Here is a 16,844-nt window from a genome sequence, read left to right on the forward strand (position 1 = left end):
TTACGGCGGTGCAAATGGAGGAGATCTCCAACAGTTGTAGTGGCGGCGACGCAAGGTTCTGGACTTCGGCGGCGTTGATTGATCGGCAAGTATGTTTGCCAGATCCGATCATCTTTCGGATTTGGGTCGAGAGCTGAGGCTTTTGGGCCTAGGTCATGGATCAGATCTGAGACATGCATTAAAACATCCCTAGGTCGAGTTTGGTCTCAGGTCTAGGTTTGGTTATTAAAATATGTTTTATTTGTTATTCAATTATGACAATTCAGATTACTTGTGGATATACCTATGCTATGTACTAATTATGAGTTCTCTCATGACCTCATGTTTATCGATAGTGTTAGCAAATGAGTATGTAATGGTTATTCTGACATTTGATGATATAAAAATCGTTGATGATTTTTCTCAAAACAAAAAAAAAAGTGAGAATTTATTCGTCATTAAATCCCCACTCCGCAGTAGGGTCTATCATTTACACACTTACTGTTATTCACATCTCCAATATGAAACTGAAAATGACCATATTGTTCTTGTGTTTCTGCTTTGGGACTTTGGGTCAATTGGGTGAACCGGTGAAATATGTATAGTGGATCTTTTGGTCAAATACTTCTCTAGTGCTTATGTCATCCAGAAGGAGAATGCACGTCACATGTTTGCCAAAAGTCCAGTGCAATCTAAACATGTGTCCTCTTCTTAATTAATTGAGGGGATGATCATTCTCGGCTATTTGGCACTTTGCTTCAAGTCTTTGAGGTGTGATAGAAGTGCCCATGAAACTGGGTTCCCATAGTCTTGGCTGATGTGTGCTGATCAGAGCCACAATAATTCAAAACGGTACATAACCCAGTAGAGTCATACTCATCATGTGTGTATAATATTGCAGAGATTGTGAGTTCCCCAGTTGTTCAAGACTGAAGAGTAGTGATTCTTTTTTGTATTTCTTTCTTTGAGAAAGACTGAAGAGTGATTCTTTACTAGTTAGTAAAGTTGGAAACTTGAGAAAGAATGATTCTTTACATGGGTCAGGAACACTGTTATGATCTTTGAGGTTCTTTGTCTCCCTCGTTTTGGCTGATAATGGGAAGGTGCTCTCTTCAATGTCCCTGAGCATATGCCTAGTATGGCCTTTATCAAAGCTCGGCCTTCAGGTAACTGAAAAATGCCAAATTTTTTATCATTTTTATTTAGGCTTTATTTTCCTTTGTACTTTATCAGTCTGGCATGTGGTTGCCTCACCAACTAGTTCATATAATTTAGAGTTTTGTTTTTTGAGATTCCAGGCTTGATTTGGTAATGATGATAGGAGTTTAAAATATTGTGTTTTCAGAAATACCCATTTGGTAACTTTTTGGTTCTTCTGGTTTCCCAAGTGACTAAGTGAGTATCAATTTTTCTAAAATCCAAGTTGGCCTAGCTCTGATATTATATATTTTCTACTGGATTTTTGTTGGGTTTTGGGGGCAGAATCTTAGTGTTCAAGGTAAATCTTTGTATCTGATTCAGGTTCTGAGAATTTTGGACTTGTGTTGGTTTAAGTAGAAACTCTTTCTTTCTTCAATCTGCCTTTGTTGACATATTTTTCCCCTTTAATCAATGCTGGTGTAGCCTAGTTCAAAGCTGAAGGAATCGACGGAGCTCTGTAGAAATGGAGGCCTTCTTGAACGATGAATGCAAGACAAGAACACTGCTTGCATTGATCTTATGTATTTGGGTGCCCATGGAAGTGATGGCTCAGACTGGAAATGCCACCGTCTCGTCTAGGAAGCCGAGTAGTGTGAACATTGGAGCTCTGTTTACTTTCAATTCAGCCATTGGAAGGTCAGCCAAACCAGCAATTCGAGCTGCAGTTGATGACGTTAATTCTGATTCAAGTGTTCTTAAGGGGACAAAATTGAACATTCTTTTCCATGATACAAATTGCAGTGGGTTTTTTGGAACTGTGGAAGGTACATCCTGAAAATCGATTCATATTTTTCTTAGCCTATTAAGTTTTGATTTCCCTCCATTTTTGGGAGGTAAGAAAATGATACTGCTACTATTCATAGACTGAAAGTACAAATTTTGGAGGATATTCTGAATTGGGAACATATTTAGTTATCATTCAATTGCCAATTGTAATCTTGAATTTTAATTTCTGCATTGTTATCTTTTAAAGTTCAGAATTTTTGGCATGACATGAGTTTTGGACTTCTATGGTGTGAAAATTAGATTATCATGTTGATAGAATTCAGTCTTTTTCTTGTTTTTGTTTTTGTTTTTGTTTTACAATTATTTTGATTTGTATCCTGCATAGATATAGGATACTTGAAAATTTTAAGAAATCAGAGACTAAAATACAAATGTTAATTCAGGCCCTTTAGCTATTTTTTTTTAAAGAAAAAACACTTGTTTAGAATTTGTTGAGTTCATATGCCCTTATCTCGGATATTAAGCTCCAGACTACAACTTTCGTTTAAGTTATGGATGAGAACAGAATCAAATAGGATCATTTCTGTAAATGTTATCTATGGCATTCATTTTCTTTAAAAAAAAAATGTAATGGTGATGTCTTTCTCTCTTTCTCCATGTAGCTTTGCAGCTAATTGAAAATGATATTGTTGCTGCAATTGGTCCCCAATCCTCTGGAATAGCTCATGTCATATCCCATGTTCTAAATGAGCTCCATGTACCACTTCTGTCATTTGCAGCAACAGACCCCTCCCTTTCGGCTCTACAGTACCCATACTTTGTTCGCACCACACATAGTGACTACTTTCAAATGTATGCAATTGCTGAGATGGTTGAGTATTTTGGATGGAGAGAAGTAATTTCTATATTTGTAGATGATGATTATGGCCGAAATGGGATTTCTGTGCTAGGTGATGCCTTAGCAAAGAAGCGTTCCAAGATTGCTTACAAGGCTGCCTTCTCCCCTGGAGCCCCCTTGAGCGATATCAATGACTTGTTGGTTGGAGTAAACCTCATGGAATCTCGGGTGTATATTGTACATGTGAATCCTGACTCTGGTTTGTCAATCTTTTCTGTTGCCAAGGATCTTGGAATGATGGCCGCTGGTTATGTTTGGATTGCAACAGATTGGCTTCCTACTCATTTAGATTCATTAGTACCACCTGATCCTGACATTATGAATCTTTTACAAGGGGTTATTGCTGTTCGTCATCATACCCCGGATACTGATCTCAAAAAGAGTTTTGCATCTAGATGGAACAAACTAAAGCATGAAGGGAGTCAGGGCTTCAATTCTTATGCTCTCTATGCGTATGATTCTGTTTGGTTAGCCGCTCGTGCCCTTGATATTTTTCTCAATGAAGGAAGGATTGTATCTTTCTCTAATGACCCAAAGTTGAAAGATACAAATGGAAGCGCACTGCACTTATCATCACTTCGAATATTTGATGCAGGCCAACATTACCTGCAGACAATTCTTAAGATGAACTTCACAGGTGTAAGTGGTCGGTTACAGTTTGATCTGGATAAAAATTTAATTCATCCAGCTTATGACATTCTGAACATTGGTGGAACTGGATTTCGTAAAATTGGTTATTGGTCAAATTCTACTAGTCTTTCAACCACCGAGCCAGAGAAATTACATGCGAACTCGTCCAATACTTCTGGCAGCACTCCACATCTTTATAGTGTTATATGGCCTGGCGAAACTACTGCCACACCTAGGGGATGGGTATTTCCCAACAATGGTAAGCCACTGCGTATTGCTGTTCCTGACCGAGTAAGTTACAAAGATTTTGTGTCTAAAGCCAATAGTCCTCCTGGGGTCAGAGGTTATTGTGTTGATGTATTTGAAGCTGCTGTAAACTTGTTGCCTTATGCTGTGCCACGCACATATGTGTTGTATGGAGGTGGCAAGAGGAATCCTGAGTATAATGATCTTGTATCCCAAGTTGCTCTAAATGTGAGTATCTTGCTCCATCTTTAGATGTTCAGTTTGAGGTAGAAGAAATTACCTTAATAGATAATTGTCTGCTTAGGATTAATAAATGCTAAATTAAATTAATCTTGTACGTTGCAGTCATCATTTCTTGATAAAGTATTGTCAGAACTCTAATAACCAATTATTAAATGGGCTTGATTTGGGATATCTGGATTGCTGACTAATGCTCTTTTCCTTTTTGCAGAACTTTGATGCGGCTGTTGGGGATATTACAATAACTACTAATAGGACAAGAATTGTTGATTTTACACAGCCTTACATGGAATCAGGACTAGTTGTAGTTGTTCCAGTCAAACAGAAGAAAACAGACCCTTGGGCTTTCCTGAAGCCATTTACTTTTCAGATGTGGTTAGTCACCGGTGCATTCTTCCTTCTTGTGGGGTGTGTTGTTTGGATTCTTGAGCACAGGATGAATCACGAGTTCCGTGGTCCACCGAGGCAACAGCTCATGACTATTTTTTGGTTAGTATGTTATACATCATTGAGGCCTATGATTTGTTTGAGACTTTCTGATTCATGTAGTCACAAGGTGTCTTTCTTGGAAAGAAAAATGCCAAATTTGCTAATTGGTCAAACCACTTGGTGATGTAATTGAAAAACAAAAAAGTCCTGAAAATCATGATTGTGGTCTGACCTGACATGTTTAGCAATTGGCATGATAATAACTTGAGATTTCTGTACTTGACGATTGTTAAAGTAAGAATGTGATTCTGTAGCTGCTTGCTTTGTTTGTTTTTAATGTTCACTGAAACTGCTTTTGTCTTACAGGTTTAGCTTCTCAACAATGTTCTTCTCACATAGTATGTACTTTATGCTTAATCTTCATTGGTTTAAGCAATGCACTTCCTATTACTCCTATTAGGCATTACTAACATCCTCTATTACTGAACTTGGCTCAGGAGAGAACACTGTGAGCACTCTAGGACGGTTGGTGCTAATAATATGGTTATTTGTGGTATTGATTATCAATTCAAGCTATACAGCTAGTTTGACATCGATCCTCACTGTACAACAGCTGACATCACGAATTGAAGGGATAGACAGCTTGATATCAAGTAATGATCCAATTGGAATTCAAGATGGATCATTTTCAAGGAAATATTTGGTTGACGAGCTGAACATACCAGAGTCTAGACTTGTTACCTTAAAAACCATGGAAGACTACACTAAAGCCCTTCAGGATGGTCCAAAACGTGGAGGAGTAGCTGCCATTGTCGATGAGCTACCTTACATTGAGCTTTTTATGACCTCCACCAAGTGTGCATTCAGGACTGTGGGGCAGGAGTTTACAAAAAGCGGATGGGGATTTGTAAGTATCAGCATATATTAGATTCTGATTTAAAAGCCTGAATATCACTCGAATGAAATGGAAGACATATAGCATGAGAAGCTGTTCATCTTAAATCATATTGTCTTCAATTATTATACTAGTGGATTAGTCCGACATGAAAATTCCAGTATGCGTGGTTTATCATGTGAATTATACAATATTGCATTGGCATCTTCAAGTTTTAAATAAGTGATGCATTTCTACAGCATTTCACAAAACAGCCTTCTCATAGTCTCTTGCCTTTCTCAGGCATTCCAAAGGGATTCTCCTCTTGCTGTTGATTTGTCAACTGCCATTCTTCAACTCTCAGAAAACGGTGACCTCCAAAAGATCCATAATAAATGGCTTAGGAGTAGCGAGTGCTCTATGCAACTCAATGAAATCGATGCAGACCGACTATCACTGACGAGCTTTTGGGGCCTGTTCCTTATATGTGGTGTTGCATGCTTCATTGCTCTGGCTGTGTTCTTCTGTAGAATCCTATGCCAATACCGCAGGTTTAGTCCAGAGCATGTCGAAGGGGATGTTGAGGAAATTGAACCTCCTACCAGACCCAGTCGACGCTCACTCCGGACAACTAGTTTCAAGGACCTGATGGATTTTGTAGATAAGAAGGAAGAAGAGATCAAGCATATGCTCAAGAGAAAGAGTAGTGATAACAAACAAGAGGCTAGCCCAAGCTCTGATGGCAAGTCCCATTCACCCTCTTGAAGACAATTTTCAGCTGGCTGATTTTCCTGAACGTTCTCCTCTGGTAACTACATTTTTAATCATAAATTTACATTTACTTGTTAAGTGATATATAATTTAGGTAATTAGAATAACAGTACATGGTTTATAGAAAGAAAAGGAAAACAAAGAGAGATGTAATATCCTGGAATTTTATAATTATTATTCGGAGATATTTAAATTGGTGGTAATCCGATTATATAGTACGCGGGAGAAAACGAAAGTGTTCGAGCGTTTTATACTCAGAAACGTTACCGTGAGGGGTCAAGAGTTGAGTTTTAATCTGTTAGGAATCTCAGAAAACGTCATTCATGAAAGTCGTAGAGTTCGTTAATACGAATTCGAGAACACGCGTCACACCTAAATCGGAGTTCGTATGAAGAAGTTACGAATCAAAAGGTATTTGGACATTTTTAGAAAATAGTATAAATATGGGAATTAAAGAGAAAAAGGGGGAGAAAATCAGAAATTCGGATCAGTACTTTTTATGGGTATTGTTCACCCCGAAAAATATCCAGAAATTCTCTCCCCGAGCGGCCGACTTTGGGCCGCCGGATCTGGCCATCATAGAGCGGCGCACCTGTCACGTTTGAAAGGTTGCTGCATCCCCTTTCGATTGGTGGCAGCGCCACCAGCCATCTCGCCACCGTTTGAGAGCGGTGAAACCCGAAAGTTCCCCCGAAAATGCATATTTTGCCGAACTTCAACTCGTCGGATCTCCCTCATCCGGTAACCAATCTGTGAGATTCGTGTCCCATTTTGAAGGTCTCCTTCCATACTACAAACCCTCCAAAAGATTTAACCAAAATCGTTGTGTGCTAGGAGAATCGAAGAAAAGAAATCCTAGGTTTTAAATTGGGGTTTTTCGATTTTTGTTAAATTGAAGTGTTTAGGCTTAGAATTAGACTTTGTGGTGAACTAGAAAGTTGTTAGGTTGTGGTGGTGAAATTTGGTGGTCATTGGTGGTGGTCGAGAAACAGTGGCGCCGCATGAATAGTTACTATGAACAGTTACGGTGAACAGTGTTCATGAACAGTAATTGTGCGCAGTGTTTTGTAAAACAGTAACCCGAACAGTGTTTAGTAACTAATGTTCTGTGAATAGTGTTTAGTAACTAATGTTCTGTGAACAATGTTTTATGAACAACATTTAACTGTACATAAATAATCACCTGATATTTTACGTATTGTTTTCTAAGCATTTTATCATGTTATTAAGTGCACAATTGCGTGTACAATCACGTCCTAAAATTAACCTTTTATTTTTCTCAATTAATGTTCAATCCATGCATTTTATAGCTCTCATGAGTTAGTTTGATGATGGGGAACGTTTTCTTAACGCCTGGTGCGACCAAAGCCTTCTTTGTCTTATTACGTGTCGTGGTACGGTTGGTTTGTTTTTGAAATTTCATCTGTCTATTTACCCTTCCCCTACACACCAATGCTCAAGTTACTTTCAGATGGAATACTTCCACGCTCTTCTCTTTCCTATCGTTTCTCTCATCTGAGTGGTCTCTCTCCTCTCCCAACACAGCAGTAGCGATACTTCACCACCAATAGCTCCCATCTGATTCCCTAGACACATGCGTAGGTTTCATTCACCATGTCTATATTGTCAGAGTGAGTCATAGAATGTAATTTATGGATGTACATCATGTAGTTAGTATTTACCTATTTTGTAGATGGTAGTACGTAGTACATAGAATTATAGTATAATGTATTCTCTATATATAGCTTCCAGTATGAGATGAATAGATATTTAAAAATTTATTCTCCAACTTGTGTCATAATTGACTTGGTATCAGAGCAAAGATCCGAAATGACTTTGCCTCTTTATTTTTCTGCTGCAATTTTATTTATGGAATTAAAACCCTCTTGTTAGGGTTTGTTCCAATTGTTCGACATCATTCCCAATTGATTTTTCTTCGTCTGTTCGACACCTTGGGCTCCCGATAATCATGCGTCGTCATCAGAGTAGACAAGATCGTCCCGGCGTCTGTTAGATTCAGTGTTGCCCTTTGACGACCTCGTCTGCCCGTCTTCATCTGCAGATTGACGTCTCTGTCTACAGCCAAATCATCTGGTGTCTTCAGGCCTGCGTTCTTCAGCCCTGTCGTGATTTTTCAACCGTCCAGATCCGGTTGTGTTAGACTCAAGTCCAGCCCATTATGGTTCCTATCTTTTCATGTCCCCCCTATGTCGTTAGTCCATTATTGTATCTCCCGCGTCGAAATCTCTGCTCCAGATTGGCATCGTCCCCAGTTTAGTACTCTCCGACCTAAGCAGGTTCAAAATTATCTGATCTGACCCGGTCATCTCTCTGACCTGCTCCATCAGGCCCAATCCATCTTGGTATGATTTGTCTATACACCTAGAGATCTGATCAGTACACTCATTTAAAAAAATGACTCGTGTGTACATGGATAATCTTGATTCTCGGGTTTCAGAAAGAGAGCTTGAAATTGAGTTCTGTAACTTCGGAACTATCATAAGAATATGGGTTGCAAGGAGACCACATGGTTATGTTTTCATTGATTTTGTCCACATGAGAGATGCTGAGAATGCTATTTGCGAGTTGGATGGCAAGAATGTAGATCACAAGGAGGGAAACACAATTGTACATGCGTTGCAACCCAAATCGCCGGAAAATGGTCGGAAAGTCACCGGAAAGCTTTGGCACCTCCAAGCTTGTCTCAGTCGTTAAAACCATCAATTTTGAGCTCCAAATTGATGCTAAACCTAGCTAAGAGATTGAAATCAAGGATCTATGTCTCGAAACTCACCAGCGACGAAGCTTGAATCGGTGATAGAATTTGCAGAAATCGTCGATCGTCGGCGTGGCTTCTTGGCGACGATGGAGGGTGCGTCTCGTTCAGGGGTTGGAGTAGTCGACCGCGAGGTGGTCTTAGGACCGGCGGTGAAGGCCACGGTGACCGGAGGTGAGAGATCGGCGGTGGTGAATTTAATGAGGGAGGGTCGGGGGAAAGGGAGAGAGAGCTACCGGGAGGTGGGGGGGGGGGTTTCCTTTTTGGGAAATTAGGTTTCCCAAAAAATTTCATTTTATACATTTCCAAATTCGGAACCCAACTTCCGTCGATAATAACTTTCACATACAACGTCTGATTAAGGTGCGCTGCATGTCCACGAACTCGTATCGACAAGCTCTACAACTTCCGTGAATGAAGTTTTCAGAGATGAGTGACAAAATAAAAGTAGACTCTCGAGCCATAGAAAACGTAATGTTTTTTTTATTAAACTTCCGAAATCAGTTTCGTTTCGCAAGACATCGACAAAAGGCGTAAAATGCGATTTTACTCAATTTACCAAGTTCTAATAATCTACAAGAATTATACGAATTAAAACCCGAAAATTTGAGGTATTACACTAATGGTACTCCAATTCCTGCTTTTACTAAGAAGGTAGGGAGAACTCACTTCCTAAGGGATGAAGCTTTTACTTTAAGAGCATGTCTTTCTGCTATTTTTTTACATGGTCATAAACATTTACATGTTGAAGGAGATTCCAATATTATTAGACTGCATTAATGGTGTTTTCAAGATTCCTTGGAGAATTCACTCTCTTGCCTGTGACATCTAGATCTTGGCTTTAAGGTTCTAGTCAATCGAATTTCGTCATGTTTGGAGGGAAGCCAACTTCATTGTTGATGTTATAGCTCATTTAGGCCATCAAATGGAAATTGGAAGCTGGACAAATACTTTTCCTCCCTCTATAACTAAAGCTATATATTTTGATGCCTCTGGATTAGGTTGTAATATAGGTTTTTTCCTCTAATATGTTTGTTTTCTTTTGCTTTATCGAAAAAAATGTACCCAAGGTACATATTTTCACACACTAAAAAATGATAGTATATATTATGGTTATGTCCATTACACTCACATGTATTGATTGGTACACTAATTTTCTGGTGTAAATACACTTGATTTGAAAGGAAATAAACCAGAAAAAGACTTTCTTTGAATTGAAGCCGGTAAAATCAGACAGAAAGTTCTTTGACTTGAGGTTGATTGAGTTTGCCTACAACAACAGTTATCATTCTAGCATCGACATGACACCTTATGAGGCTTTTTATGGTAGACCATGTAGACCATTTATCTGTAGGGCTGAAGTTGGTGATGAAGCACTAATGGGTCCAGAGGTGGTTCAGGAAACCACGTAGAAGATCTTGATTATTCGAGATAGGATCTGAACGACACATAGTAGACAGAAGAGCTATGCAGACTTAAAGATGAGACATGTCGAGTTCGAGATCGGCGATCACGTGTTCCTAAAAGTCTCACCTATGAGGGGTGTAGTGAGATTTGGCAAGAAATGAAAGTTAGCTCCAAGGTATGTTGGGCCTTTGAGATTCTTGAGAAGGTATGAGAATTGGCCTATCGACTAGCCATGCCTACTAGCATGTCTGGCGTTCACAACGTCTTCCACATTTCCATGTTGAGGAGGTATGTACCAGATGAGTCTCATGTGATTGATCATAGCTCCATAGAGGTGAGGGAGAATGCCACATTTGTTATTGAGCCGGTTCGTATTCTGGATAGATCCACAAAGAAGCTCCGGAGGAAAGAAGTAGAGTTAGTCAAAGTGTTGTGGAGCCACCATGATGAGGGCGATGCCTCTTGGGAACCAGAGTCGGATATGAAGACAAGATATCTGCAATTGTTTGTGGAGTAGAGCACTTGAATTTTGGGACGAAATTCCTTTAAGGGGGGCAGAATGTAATAACCCGATTTTTCGGGTTCAATTTATATGAATTCTTAGAAATTTATAAACTTGGAAAATTTAAGAAATCGCTTTTTTTCTCACTTCACGACGATGTCGAATCGAAAACACTCAACATGAAAGATGAAGAACATGTAGAGCTGGTCACAACCATACCTTCATTGCAACCCAAATCGCCGGGGATTGGCCGGAAAGTCTCGGAGTTCACAAACTCACATCCTAAGGGCTGAAGCTTTTACTTAAAGAGCATGTCTTTCTGCTATTTTTTTACATGGTCATAAACATTTACATGTTGAAGGAGATTCCAAAATATAATAGTCTGCATTAATGGTGTTTTCAAGATTCCTTGGAAAATTCACTCTCTTGTCTGTGACATCAAGATATTGGCTTTAAGGTTCTAGTCAATCGAATTTCGTCATGTTTGGAGGGAAGCCAACTTCACTGCTGATGTTATAGCTCATTTAGGCCATCAAATGGAAATTGAAAGCTGGACAAATACTTTTCCTCCCTCTATAACTAAAGCTATATATTTTGATGCCTCTGGCTTAGGTTGTAATATAGGTTTTTGCCTCTAATCTGTTTGTTTTCTTTTGATTTATCCAAAAAAACGTACCCAAGGTACATATTTTCACACTAAAAAATGATAGTATATATTATGGTTATGTCCATTACACTCACATGTATTGATTGGTACACCAATTTTCTGGTGTAAAGCAAAGAAACCAGAAAAAGACTTTCTTTGAATTGAAGCCGGTAAAATCAGACAGAAAGTTCTTCATCTGATGTATACGTATATGATGATTTTCCAAGTGATGTTCTCTTCTTTTTCAGTTTGTTTTTATATAGCCATTAGAAATGAATTCCTTTTAATTGGATGGCATGTTGATCGATGGCATGTATATGTGATTGATTTATTCAATTCAATCTCTACAAATAATATATACACTATCAATGTAGTGATGTACAATGTTTATATATGTCTCATAATTTGGTAGGCTTCTTGGCTAGATACTAGTGAGCATAAATGTTCAGTGAGTGGACTTAATCCGTGTACCATAAGAAGCTATTTGTCTAATGTATATCCGCTTGATGACGTTGGAATGGTGTGTAATGACTAACTTGACTTGAGATCAATAGAATCCTAGTGATTGAAATAAACGACCTTTCATTTATACGACTCATAACTCTTGCAAATATAACCATTTTCGAGATACTTTATCAAACTATCAAAGTTATCAAGTCATCTTATATCAAACTTTTCTCGTTAATTATAGATTGAAAATTTGAAACTTGCCTTTTCCAACTAGCCGGCACCTGAATAAGATAAAAAAAAAAACACACACACTAACAATAAACAATTTTTTCACTAACGCTATCTCATCGCCCATATAACTAATGACTTAGTTACTTTTATAAGGGAAATGAAAACAGGCCAAACTTAATCCACGTACCGCGCTCGAACCTGAAAACAAGATCAGAAGTTCTAGATCATCTTGTTATCTGCTTCTTAATCCAAATGGACGTCGAAGATAGAAAGCCAAGATTGATAGCTAATCTCAGACGGCAATTCGGACTCCCCATTTGGATTTTGGGAGTTTCTCCACATTGTTACCGGTCAACTGTCCCGTTAAATCAGTCATATTGATAGCAACAGGTAGTTGTAACTGAAATATATATAAAACAACGAAAAAGGATACAGAATCGAAAAAAAAGAAAAATGCTAAAAATACCATCAAGAAATGAAAATATGAGAAGCTTGAGAAGCTCGCTTTCATTTTCCATGGCCAAAAAACACCAAGAGCAAATCACTAAGCCTTGTTGTTGAGGCCATCTCCCCAGGGAATCACCATCCATTGATTTTCTTTAAAAATACAAAGATTGACTCTTTCCGTTCCTCTTCGCTTGGCTTCGAGAGATATGATCCAGTACACCCTCCGGCGAAGAGTTCACCGTCGCGTTTTAGTTCTCCGCCGTTGCATTCGACACGTTATGGATAGGATTCTTACTTGCTGTTTAGGAAAGCCGGTTCACTACCGGATGCTGCCGATTTCGGTTATGACTCCTCCTTCCGGCTCTCTCGCCATCCCCGACACACCTGTGCCGGCTGTCCGGCGTCAGAAGTCGTTGCCCGTTACCAGTGGACGGGAAAGCGTCGACTCCAACCTCGTCTCGTTGAAGATTAGTCTGTTGGGGGATAGCCAAATCGGCAAGACGAGCTTTTTGGTAATCTTTCATATACCTTCAGACGACATTTGCTCTAATGTTTTTTGTAATTCTTGTAATGAAGTTTGATTGAAATATGTTGATCATTGAAGGTAAAGTACGTAGGAGATGATGAGAAAGCAGAAGGGGAGCCACAGACCACAGGATTAAATTTCATGGACAAAACTCTAATGGTCAGAGACGCTCGGATTTCGTATAGTATTTGGGAAGTTGGAGGTAATATAATCACCGAAAATATTTTAGCTACTACTATTGATCAGAAATGTGGTTAATCAAAACACATGCCAAGCGAGGGGCCTGTGTATCGATGCATGGTCATTGATACATGCCTCTCGTCTTGTCTGTCCTAATTAATTACATGCAGTCAAGTTTAATTCTTGATCGATCTTACACCACAATCAAACTTTCGTAATGTGTTTGTGTTTGATTTTGTTGTAGATGATAGGAAATCCCAGGACAATTTTCACGTTGCTTGCAAGGATTCCGTAGCAATTTTGTTCATGTTCGACTTGACAAGTCGGGTTACGTTGAATAGGTGTGTTTCACTTTCATCGTTTATGCTGTATTGTAGTCGTATTGTAGGCATTCTTGATCACCTTGATTAGATAGCAACTTGATTACAAATCCACGACTTTTTAATTTATGTTATTGCAGTATTCCAACATGGTATAACCGATCGAGGAAATGGAATCAGGTAAACTTTCAATGCACTTCCTCATCTCTTACTAAGATATAAGGTGCATCGATTTGTTTTTGAAATTCAATATCATTTTTTTATTGCACGTTTGAGATCGACAAGACTGTCTTTGCATGGTTGTTTTTGCAGACGGCAATCCCAATATTGATAGGAACAAAGTTCGATGACTTCATCCAGCTCCCATTAGATTTGCAATGGGCAATCGCAAGTCAGGTAAGAACTAACAGCGACCTTCTAATTAACAATAACAAAGCATGTATTATTCTTTAATTGCTTGATCTTATTCTACCCCCAGATATCTGTAGGAAAGGAAAACAAAAAAAAATCCCTAAAATTCATAATCCCCAAATTTTGTTGTATATTCTATGTTCATTATAGTTGTTTTGTCAACGAATACCAATAATAAGGGCTGATCTTGTCGGTAAAGATTGAAGAGATCTTCTAGAATTACCAAGTGAAGCTGGAGACATGTAGATCAATGGTCATTAGAACAAGTCGTGCAAATTTGAAGTTGTGAACACCAACTAACTACATCAAGGAATTCTTTAAATACAAAACTTTTAAGGAAACCATGGAGAAGGGGACAAGGACTCTTTCAAATGAATTGATTCACCAACTAATTGATGAAGACTTCATAACAGCCATCGACTTTTGATTTATGTTGATCAAGTCTCTGGTAATTGTAACTGCAGGCAAGAGCTTATGCAAAGGCACTCAACGCAACACTCTTCTTTTCAAGTGCAACCTACAACATAAACGTGAACAAGATCTTCAAATTCATTACAGCCAAGCTCTTCGACTTGCCGTGGACCGTGGAGCGAAATCTGACCATCGGAGAGCCGATTATTGATTTCTAGTCCCTGTACTTTTGTAGATAGCAGGTTCTCTCTAACCACAGAAATCGTAAGCAGTAAACCGGCTCCCGGAATTTTCACAGTTTTTCAGTTTGATGACGGTTTGAGATCCTTTTAAAGTTCTTGGAGACAGGAGAGGCGAAGAGCCCACTTCTCCAAACACGAATTAAGTCATTTTTTGAGAATTCATACACCAAATCAAATGACAATGAAAAGCATGCAATGCGATTTATATTCATCATCGATGCATTTTCCTACAATGCAGTACATATTCATCATCATGCACATCAAAGTTTAGTTGGTTAATTGTCTACATTTCATAATGGGAACCTTGAGATCCTAACGGAATAGCTGACAAAGCCATCGTATAGTTTCAAACTTTCAATGGCCAAGCTTCTGGTACCCAAAGGAATTACAGTACACATGAAGACATCAAAAGTTGAATGGCGCACATAGTGCAACCGAATCTTTAGCTTCTAAAATATAAAAACATAATCATTATCTGATGAGTTTAGCATTATGTATCAAATCAAAGAAAGCTGTAATCTCAAGCACACTCCAAAACGTTATATAGGCAAATGGAACACAACTTTGGCAATCTTGAGACAAGAAAAGTTAGACACAAGATTATTTTCCAAGCAAAGATATGAAGACTTCACTCAATTTTCACCTCCCTTGTTGGAGGATCCAGCTGCAAATATGTATATGGCTCTGTTGGTTCCTCCCTGCAAAAAATATAAATGATTCAGAAATCACACACGTATTTATCATTAACAGCATGTAGTTTACTAACAGGTAGATAAAGGAGAAGCATCATCACAATGAGACATGCTAACTATTGTCAATGTTTTAGCAGAACTTAATTATAAACTCACTTGAAGTTTGAAAAGAATAAAAGATCCCATAAGAGTACAATGGAGAATCAATATCATACCCAGGTTTAGATCGCATGCACTGATAAAAGAGCTTGAATGGCCCCGGGACTGTCCTAAAGGGGTTTCCCTCAAAACAAGCCTACATAATAAACAAACAACATTAACTGATTAGATTAAGAAATTTAAGATAGAACGCTACCAATGTTGATTTCTAACACTGAAATCAGCTTGTTATAACAGAAATAACTCAACTTCGCCAATGGCCAAGACAGAGAATATAAATTTCTTCAATTCAAAGCCCCATGGATATCACCAAAATCAAGCATGAATATAAATGACTTCATTAGACCTTCACATTGAAGATAAATCAGATTACTTGTGAACGTTCTCCTCACTTCAAGAAAACCAACACTTAAAACTCCTTTCCCCACATCCCTTATGTACTACTTGGTACTGCTCCATACTCGACGACCTAATACTAATTCCATAGAGGATGCACATCTTTGTAGTTAACTATCTTACTTGAAACAAAGTTTGATCAATGAACAGATTCAGTACCGACAGACAATCAGGGAAATATTGTTTCGATTAAAACTCCAACAATTATGAACCCTGAACATGGAATCCAATCACACGAGTAATATGGTCATAACAATACAACTACATCTAACAGGTGAACTGGTGAAGCACATTTCAGCCAGTATTCACATTCGGGTTCCCTTACTCGAAAGCTCACAACCTAAAACTACACCTATTAAACAGAGGACGGTGAAGTACACTTCAGCTGAAGACCTCACCTGGATTGACTTTGGCATTAAAAACTAAACCAGTCAAAACCCAAAACCCACATACACAGAGCAATCAGAGTCTCAATTACGCCAGAAAAGAACCTAAAAACTCCAAACCACTATCGAATATATATGAAAGCTGAAAATTTTGATTATAAAAACTAACATTGGCTATAAACGATGATATATCGGATTTCTGATATAGGCATCAAACTTGTTCATTGTGTTTGTGGGTGTTCTTACTTGGATGACGTCCTCAGCTCGGTCATTGCAGCGATGGGCCTTGGGCTGACGGTGTTCTCCCTCCGGCGTGCCCCATGGGCTCTCCCTTCTCGGTACCGGTCGAGTCTCGCTCATCGCTAGTTCACTTCCTTTCTTCAAGCTTCGGACTTTGCTGATTTTCAGTCCCCAAAGACTTTTGTATATGAGATGACCAAAACGACGCCGTATTGCTCGAAGCTTTCTTGGGAAAAAAGGCCTTGTAAATTTTATTGATTTGTCTTTTCATCTCGGTTGGTATTATTACTATGTGCCACTTCCACTATCAATTTACTCACTTTTTCTTGTTTGTTTTGCTTCGCTCTTGGCATGCCATGACACAAATGACACAATAATCTCATTAGAATTACACGAATAAAAATATATTACACATAATATAATATTGAT

General features: G+C 38.6%; 3 protein-coding genes across 4 annotated transcripts; 2 read left to right on the top strand and 1 right to left on the bottom strand.

Annotated features, from left to right (window-relative positions):
• Window positions 1–772: 772 nt before the first annotated feature.
• Window positions 773–6,163, top strand: LOC126797690 (glutamate receptor 3.4). 2 transcript variants are annotated; one of them, XM_050524375.1, is made up of 7 exons: window positions 773–1,145; window positions 1,603–1,943; window positions 2,568–3,907; window positions 4,131–4,408; window positions 4,715–4,746; window positions 4,846–5,255; window positions 5,526–6,163. In XM_050524375.1, exons 2-7 carry the CDS (start codon window positions 1,643–1,645, stop codon window positions 5,985–5,987), a joined length of 2,823 nt encoding a protein of 940 aa, XP_050380332.1. In that variant the 5' UTR covers window positions 773–1,145; window positions 1,603–1,642; the 3' UTR covers window positions 5,988–6,163. The 2 variants fall into 2 exon arrangements, with proteins under 2 accessions (XP_050380332.1, XP_050380333.1); XM_050524376.1 differs by lacking the exon at window positions 773–1,145 and adding an exon at window positions 1,373–1,477.
• A 6,305-nt stretch (window positions 6,164–12,468) lies between these two features.
• On the top strand, window positions 12,469–14,815 carry LOC126797691 (septum-promoting GTP-binding protein 1). The gene is made up of 6 exons (XM_050524378.1): window positions 12,469–12,964; window positions 13,057–13,180; window positions 13,403–13,499; window positions 13,619–13,658; window positions 13,791–13,874; window positions 14,354–14,815. Exons 1-6 carry the CDS (start codon window positions 12,659–12,661, stop codon window positions 14,516–14,518), a joined length of 816 nt encoding a protein of 271 aa, XP_050380335.1. The 5' UTR covers window positions 12,469–12,658; the 3' UTR covers window positions 14,519–14,815.
• Window positions 14,816–14,952: 137 nt separating this feature from the next.
• Window positions 14,953–16,567, bottom strand: LOC126797692 (uncharacterized). Its single transcript, XM_050524379.1, has 3 exons — window positions 16,422–16,567; window positions 15,450–15,529; window positions 14,953–15,240 (listed from the first exon to the last, which is right to left on the bottom strand). Exons 1-3 carry the CDS (start codon window positions 16,533–16,535, stop codon window positions 15,171–15,173), a joined length of 264 nt encoding a protein of 87 aa, XP_050380336.1. The 5' UTR covers window positions 16,536–16,567; the 3' UTR covers window positions 14,953–15,170.
• Window positions 16,568–16,844: the final 277 nt, after the last annotated feature.

The sequence above is a fragment of the Argentina anserina genome, chromosome 6 (assembly GCF_933775445.1).
Source record: "Argentina anserina chromosome 6, drPotAnse1.1, whole genome shotgun sequence".
NCBI classification, from domain to species: Eukaryota; Viridiplantae; Streptophyta; class Magnoliopsida; order Rosales; family Rosaceae; genus Argentina; species Argentina anserina.

Excerpts from the sequence above, each read along its gene's own strand:
- LOC126797690 (XM_050524375.1), top strand. The coding sequence starts at position 1,643 with ATGGAGGCCTTCTTGAACGATGAATGCAAGACAAGAACACTGCTTGCA. Across the intron at positions 4,747-4,845 it reads AACAATGTTCTTCTCACATA|GAGAGAACACTGTGAGCACT; the intron begins GTATGTACTTTA and ends AACTTGGCTCAG. Across the intron at positions 5,256-5,525 it reads CAAAAAGCGGATGGGGATTT|GCATTCCAAAGGGATTCTCC; the intron begins GTAAGTATCAGC and ends TGCCTTTCTCAG.
- LOC126797691 (XM_050524378.1), top strand. The coding sequence starts at position 12,659 with ATGATCCAGTACACCCTCCGGCGAAGAGTTCACCGTCGCGTTTTAGTT. Across the intron at positions 12,965-13,056 it reads TCGGCAAGACGAGCTTTTTG|GTAAAGTACGTAGGAGATGA; the intron begins GTAATCTTTCAT and ends TGATCATTGAAG. Across the intron at positions 13,659-13,790 it reads GATCGAGGAAATGGAATCAG|ACGGCAATCCCAATATTGAT; the intron begins GTAAACTTTCAA and ends TTGTTTTTGCAG.
- LOC126797692 (XM_050524379.1), bottom strand. The coding sequence starts at position 16,535 with ATGAGCGAGACTCGACCGGTACCGAGAAGGGAGAGCCCATGGGGCACG. Across the intron at positions 15,530-16,421 it reads GAGCTGAGGACGTCATCCAA|GCTTGTTTTGAGGGAAACCC; the intron begins GTAAGAACACCC and ends TTTATTATGTAG. Across the intron at positions 15,241-15,449 it reads TGCATGCGATCTAAACCTGG|GGAGGAACCAACAGAGCCAT; the intron begins GTATGATATTGA and ends TATTTTTTGCAG.